Genomic DNA, 6,844 nt, shown 5'->3' on the forward strand with positions numbered 1-6,844 from the left:
CACCGTCCCGGCAGCGCCGCCCTCAGTCGTCGGCCGCCAGGCAGGAGGGGCTCGTGGCTGTCCAGCTGCCCACAGCCCTGCGCTAGGAGAAGAACAGCCTGTGGGGATGGCGCCCAGGGCTCTTCCGGGTGGTCTCCGGCCCAACACCTGGGCATCCCTTTTCCGGGACCACCCAGGTCTCTTCCAGACCCTTCTGGCCTGGGTGCATGAGGAGCTGGGCCGGATCTTTGTGAGCCGGCAGTCACGGGCAGAAATCGTGCAGGCCCTCCTCATTCCCCTGCTGGTGTTATTCGGGCTGGATGAAGACCTCCTGACCCAGCTGCTGGCGGCCACCCTGGAGACCCACACGGCAGCGTTTGTGCGCCAGCTCATCGATGTGGCTGTGCAGCGGTGCAGTGGGGAGGCCCGCCGTCTGCTGGGCCTGGAGGATGAGCGCTGAGGAACATCAGGGCAGCGCCGTGGCTGCCCCCGGCCCTGCTGCCTCCCAGGGAGGGTCTCCCACACCCAGCCCGACCCCCTCCAACAGCGCTGAGGAAAGAACCAGCACGGGTGACCTCCCTGGCACCTCGGCAGATGCCCTTCATGGGGGTCCCAGCAGCCCTCCCTCTGCCCGCCCCGCTCCTGTCGCTGGAGAGCAGGAGGGGCTCCAGGAGGAGCCCGAGGAGGCCGTGGCACGTCCATCCACACCCAGCCACGGCAGGGAACATCCCCAGAGAGCCCCGAAGAGGAGGGCCGGCAGCCCCGAGGCCTCTTCTCCAGCCCAAAAGAGGCCACCCCGCCGGCAGCGCTAGAAGAACAGCCCTGGCGCTGCTGAAATCAGGACTGGACCAGCAGCTGGGGCGCGTGCTGGCCTTCAAGGGGCGCGCACTGGCCTTCAAGGGCCCTCAGCCCTCTCCATGTTATCAGGCAGAAAAACCAAAATAAAGGCCTGAAACCTGCAGAAAGTGTCTCGGAGTTACTAGTGGTGCCATTGGCGTTGCTGTCCTCACCCGTTCTGCTTTCTCCCCCTTTTCCTGGGGTGTTGCCCACCCGTTTCCTCTCCTCCTCAGCAGAGTGCCATGGGGCTTCTCCCTCAGGTATCCCTTAGGTGTCAAGGGATACCTTTGAAAATCAGTATATGCCATGTGAATTATGCTGCCAAGGCTGTGTTTAACAAAGTCGGGATTCTGATTACGTACTGAAATTTATCATTCGTGCTGTGTATTCCACGTACTTCTGGCTTTAGTTGAGCCAACAAGGAAATTGGGTAGGTTTTCCTGTATTGAGTATTCCTGTCTGAGCCATGAGCCACTAGCTTTTCTAGGAGAATGCTGTGGGACACAGTGTCAAAGGCCTTCCTGAAGTCCAAGTAGATGATGTCCGCGGCCTTTCCCTCATCCACTAGGCGGGTCACCTGGTCATAGAAGGAGATCAGGTTGATCAAGCATGACCTTCCTTTCATGAACCCATGCTGGCTGGGCTTGATCCCCTGGGCATCCTGTACATGCCGTGTGAGCACACTCAAGATGAGCCATTCCATAATCTTCCCCGGTACCGAGGTCAGGCTGACAGGCCTGTAGTTCCCCAGGTCAACGTAGTTCTCCAGGTTATGTCCTGATTGCAGAAGGACATGGTGTCCCGTTCAAGTATATATAGATTAGGCATGCTTAAATTGAATTAATAGCACTTTTTTTTTGTAGCCCAATATTTCTGTTAAAGAAACACGGTGAGTAAACCAAACACAAAATGTCTGAATTTGTCTCAAGTTAACCATGAGGCGTTTCTTTGGCTCCTTCTTGGCCCTTCACCACATGCCTTTGCCGTAGAGTCAGCCTGAAGTTTTAACAAGATGTCAACTGAAGAGCATTCTCATTTACATCAGCAAGAAAGAAAAATGCATGATAGAGGGATATTATGGGTTATGATTTCCCTAGGCATTGGGGTTATAAAGTATTACATGGTCCTGCATGTTAATCCAGAAAAAAGCTCTTAAAAAAAAGAGGACTCTCACAGTTCCCCCCTCCTCCATTTGAAACGTTTTCTCCTGACTCTAAATGTTCCTTGTTACAGAATAAAAAAGATTTATTCCTGAGTAAGCCTTCTGCCAAAGAAATCCTGATAAATAGACCTTATTTCTCTTCATGAGCTATTACTTAAGGTATAAGCACAGGAAAGCAAACCGGAAAATCCTTTTAATATTGTTTTTTGCTTAAATTCTTTGTGAAATTATACTAAAAGATTATTAAAATAGGGCTGCCTTCCGCTTGGTCTGTTCATGTTGATATTGCTGCTGGTTCGTTTGTTCTCAAGAGAGCAACTCTAATGAGGTATGCAGACAATTTCTCTTACTGCCTTAACATGATGGCTTAGATTACGGTCGATGCTATTGCAGGAAAAAGATCGTAACGTAATTAATAGAATTTAAAACTAATATCTAAATATCAGGCGATGCGCTAGTTTGTGTTGAATATCAACGTCTTCTGCTTATAAGCTTCTTGTGGTGTTTCTCCTCGCTGAAATACCTGGGGAAGAACAGGTAAACCCTTCAGAAATGTTAAATAGCATCCCATCTTTTAATGCCAAAATGCCTATTTTGGGGGAGAGGATGCCTGGATTTTTGTCACCAGGAGAGTTTTGGGGGTTTTAGTGGTCTCCTGGAGGTGTGGGCACCTTTGATGCTCTTTGGAGGATGGGTAGAGGAGAGATGCTGGGTGTGGGGAGGATTTTTGGGGGGGAATAAGCAGAAAACAAGTATGGGCGGGCTGAAAATAGATGAAATGTCTGTAGGGGAGAGCTCCTTAGCCGTGTGTCTGAAATCAGCATCTCTCATATAGAACCTGCTCGCTCGGCAGGTTTCGGCTATCGCAGAACTTGTTTTAGTCAAGTCAAGCAAATTCATATGCAGCAGCTTGAGTTTTAAACAAATCCTTGTATTCAAATAGGGGGAAAATATCACATCGTTCTTCTGTTAGCAAACCTCCTTTGGTCCTTAAGTCATTCAGTCTAACCAGATTACTAGATGAAAGTTCCTGGGAAGGTAAAAGTTGATGTGAGAGTGAGTATCATGCAAGTACTGAACGTGTTGAATGCCTTTCCGCCAAGGTTTCATTTAATTTGACCTTTTTTTCTTTTTTATGCTTTTAGTTGCAAAGTTAAATCTGAAAAGGTCATTTGAAAAGCTTCAGATTATGGATGTAAAGCCTTTTAAATCTTTTCTAATAAGTAGCTGAGTGGGGAAAAAAATCTACTGGGAGCTCTGATATTAAGTCCCTGCTCAGATCGTATTTGTAATTCAATGTCCATACACAAACAACACTAAGAAATTATCTTGCTTATAATTACCTTAAATAAGTTTGGCTTGGAAGAAAAGGTGAATGATTATCAGAACTGGTTTAATAAATTAAACATTAATTGGACCTGGCAGCTTGACAGATTCTATCGCTGGGGGCCGGATTAGTATTAAGGCGATTTAGGCACAATTGGAAATACCAGTTTTGGATGATTCTGAGCTGCAGTTCGTACAGGCTTCCAATAGCTCTTCTCTTCAGAGGTTTCACTTAAACGGTGGGAAATGACTCTCTGTCTCAGGTGCCTCGGTAAGGCAGGGTTTTAGTAAAAGCTTTGCGTCATAAAGACTTAAAAGCATTTTGATTTTGGCAAAGCCAACAGCAGCCCATCTGAAATGCTAAAAATACTCTGGGTTATGCCAATGTTCTATATATGACATTGTCTACCATCTGAATAGCCTTCAAAGCATTTTTTCCTCCTAATTACATATATAATTAAAAAGCATCTTCCTTTAGCTCATTAAAATTTAGTCTTGTTGGAGCTGTGTACTTTTACATTTATTTAAATGAATAAAGCTCAGCCTTAATATAGACTATAATAACTTCAAATATTAAATCTCTCTTATGCAGCTAACTCTTTTATTTTTAAACAGTGTTCATCTGCCCTTCATGAATACCAAATTGAAAAGGAATATGGTCTTCAGAAGCTCGTCGTGTTATTTTGTAGACCATTCAACTGACTTTCACCATATGCTTTTTATTAATTATACAATGATAGCAAAATCCCCAAAGTTAAGTGCATAGAAATAAGGTAAGGCGGTGGCTTTTCAGACGTAATGATGGCATCTCTCTCTTTTCACAGGCTTTTGGAAATGCAAAAACGGCACATAACAACAACTCCAGTCGCTTTGGCAAGTTCATTCAAGTGAATTATCAGGAGACGGGCACTGTGCGAGGGTAAGTGGGAATCGGGTTGAAGACACTGTGTGTGTTCTTAACTGTGCAAGGAGCCTATGCAGGCTGTTGTAAGGGATACATGAAATAGAAGGTTAATTTTTTTTGGTCAATATATTTTCTAAAATGGAAAGGGGGAAAAAATATATATTTTTTTTTTAGCGTATTTAAATCCATTGCTGTGAAAATGATGGTGTATCTGAGCTGCACATTGAGGTGTGAATACCCCTGAGCTGGCTTTAAGCCACTTGAGCTTTCCTTAATCATGATGTCAACTTTATGATGAAGCTGAAATGGAACTTTTCCTCTTAAGACAGCAATTAAGTCAGGAAAGGGGAAGGTTTTCACTAGGATGGATTAGGGAGGTTGGATGATGAGCAAGCAGAGGCTGAGAGAGCTGACTTTACTCAGGTTCCAGCATCTGGAGACGATGGAGCCAGACTCTTCTTGATCGCTGTCTTAATCCCCGTATGCTTCTGTCTCTACCCTGCAGTCTCTGTTTAACTCAGCCTTTGACCAGTTACAGCCTCTTTGGTTTTCCCCTGGGCCATTGCAAGTAGATGCTTGTGTCCGTCATGGTTCTCCATGATTTATTTTGGCATCTTTTCTGCTACCCAGAGCTTGTGGGACATATGACTGTGACTCAAGCCTTCCTCCTGCTGGGGAGGGTTGCAGCAAAAGTGCTGCGTGGTTGGGAGCCCATGGGTGAAACCTCCTGGGTGGGCTTATCTAAGCCTGGCTTTCTCTTTGGCTTTAGACAATTCGCGTGGCATCAGGTCATGATAAAGTGACTCAAGCTAGCTCTAAATGAGCAGGGCATCCTTAACTCTGCTTTTTGTCCTGGTTAATTAACTTGGTTGGAAAAACGAAGAGTAGAAGTGGCATTCCAGGGGTTGTATAATTTCTGCCTCTAGCTAAGAGATCTCTTGCTGGGACTTTGTTGTTATTTTAGAGAATTGCTTTTAATTTTTTTTTCTTATTTTCCAGCAGAACAGTATCACACAAATAGCTTCCATTAATTTTTCAAATGAGCTTGGGTACTCTGTGTACCTTCCCGCTGTTTTTTTCATCCTACGTCAAATCTGATGTTGTTGTTTTGTTTTTTTTTTTTATTTTATTTTATTCTGGTGAACAGTTCTGTTAAAAGGATAGGCCTCAATTTATTTTTTTTTTAGTACCTGCTGTAGTACAGGTTGACAAGAATCTAACAAATACCTTAACAATGCATTATCTTGGCATGCTGTGTCAGCTCAGTGGAGGTGGCTTCTGTTTATACTTGGCAGATAGGTGCAAGTAAGATTGTATTTGTGGACTTTAGTTCATAAAATAAGAGGAATTTTCTCTCTTTTTTTAAAAGAATTGCACTTTCTTGGTCTTTGGTTCCATGGTGTGATGTGTCTGTGCTTTGCTATAAGCTTGCAATGCTGCCCCACTGAAAATAAAAAGACATTTAAAGAAACCTGTGAGCTGTTCCTGCCGTGTGAGATGACAATTTGTTTTCCATAGTCTTATAAAGAAGATCACAAGTATTTTTTTTTTTAACTTAGCATAGATCTTAAGCACAACCCAAGTCAATTATCATCCTACATTCTGCATATTATTTGCTTTGTTAATTTGCAGCCCTGAATCAGAATTTTGCTCTGTTCAGAGGCTGAAAATAGCAGTTGGGTATTTGCTTACAAACCCCGTGTATATAATGACCCAAAACTTGAAGCAAATTTAAACTTAAGAGGTGTAATAGCCAAGAGATGTAGTAGCAGCCAACCCCACCCCATGAAATGAAGTCTTTGAAGATGTCTTTCAAATTGACGGAGCATGAGCAATGGCTACAGTTAAGTGCATTCCCATGAAGCTTTCGGAATTTATTACGTCCTCTTGGATGATAAGTGAGTTCTGGAGGAAGATCTTTGCAATCTGCTCAGTCCTCCTAAGATGATCAAAAGCCTCAACATCTGACACGCTCCATAAAATTGCAGAAGAGCCAGATAGGAGACGTTTTAATTAAAAGGAACAGCACCCTGGTCTGATGGTAAATCTGTGTGATGGCATAAGGCTGGATCTCAAATTCCAGGAGCTGGCACTTCCAAACACACTGTGCTTGGGTGTTTTGCGTGTTGGTGTTTGTATATGAAATTCAGCCTCAGATTTCGGCTGATGTTACCTGGTATACTAAGTACACGCTCTGGAGCCTGCTTAAATGAGAGTTTTGCACGAAATCGTACTCTTAGAACTCCTTTTCTTTACTCTTAAAGGTAGAATTGGCATCACTGACAACAGTAAATAACAAGAAAATATTTGGAGACATGTTTTTTTTTGTTCTTAAATTGGCTTTCCTTTTCACTACCCTGTTACAAGAGGAGACATATGCTCTTCTTGGGACTTGTATTCATTATGACCTTTGCACTAAGCAAGGAGTATTTTACCAAAACAGCATTTTATTGGCACCTACAAAAAAAAATAATTAAAAAATAAAAATAAAATTTTAAAAAGTTGACCCTGATTTAAGTAATGGTTTGGACCAGATGACTTTTAGACCTTTCCAACCTAAATTACTGCATGAGAGTGATTTTTTTTTTTTTTTTTTTTTTTTTTTTTTTTTTTTTTTAAAAGGGGAGAAAACATCA

At 43.4% G+C, this 6,844-nt stretch overlaps 1 protein-coding gene across 1 annotated transcript in view; it reads left to right on the forward strand.

Annotated features, from left to right (window-relative positions):
* Nucleotides 1–2,998: 2,998 nt before the first annotated feature.
* Nucleotides 2,999–6,844, forward strand: part of LOC104471992 (unconventional myosin-IXa-like) — a gene marked incomplete at its 3' end in the record, with an annotated part of 50,726 nt that continues 46,880 nt past the window's right edge. Inside the window, exons 1-2 of the mRNA XM_010087520.1 lie at nt 2,999–3,034; nt 4,129–4,223. Of these exons, the coding sequence (XP_010085822.1) occupies nt 2,999–3,034; nt 4,129–4,223 (131 nt within the window). The remainder of the gene's footprint in view (nt 3,035–4,128; nt 4,224–6,844) is intronic.

The sequence above is a fragment of the Pterocles gutturalis genome, unplaced genomic scaffold, assembly GCF_000699245.1.
Source record: "Pterocles gutturalis isolate BGI_N339 unplaced genomic scaffold, ASM69924v1 scaffold11376, whole genome shotgun sequence".
In the NCBI taxonomy this organism is placed as follows: domain Eukaryota; kingdom Metazoa; phylum Chordata; class Aves; order Pterocliformes; family Pteroclidae; genus Pterocles; species Pterocles gutturalis.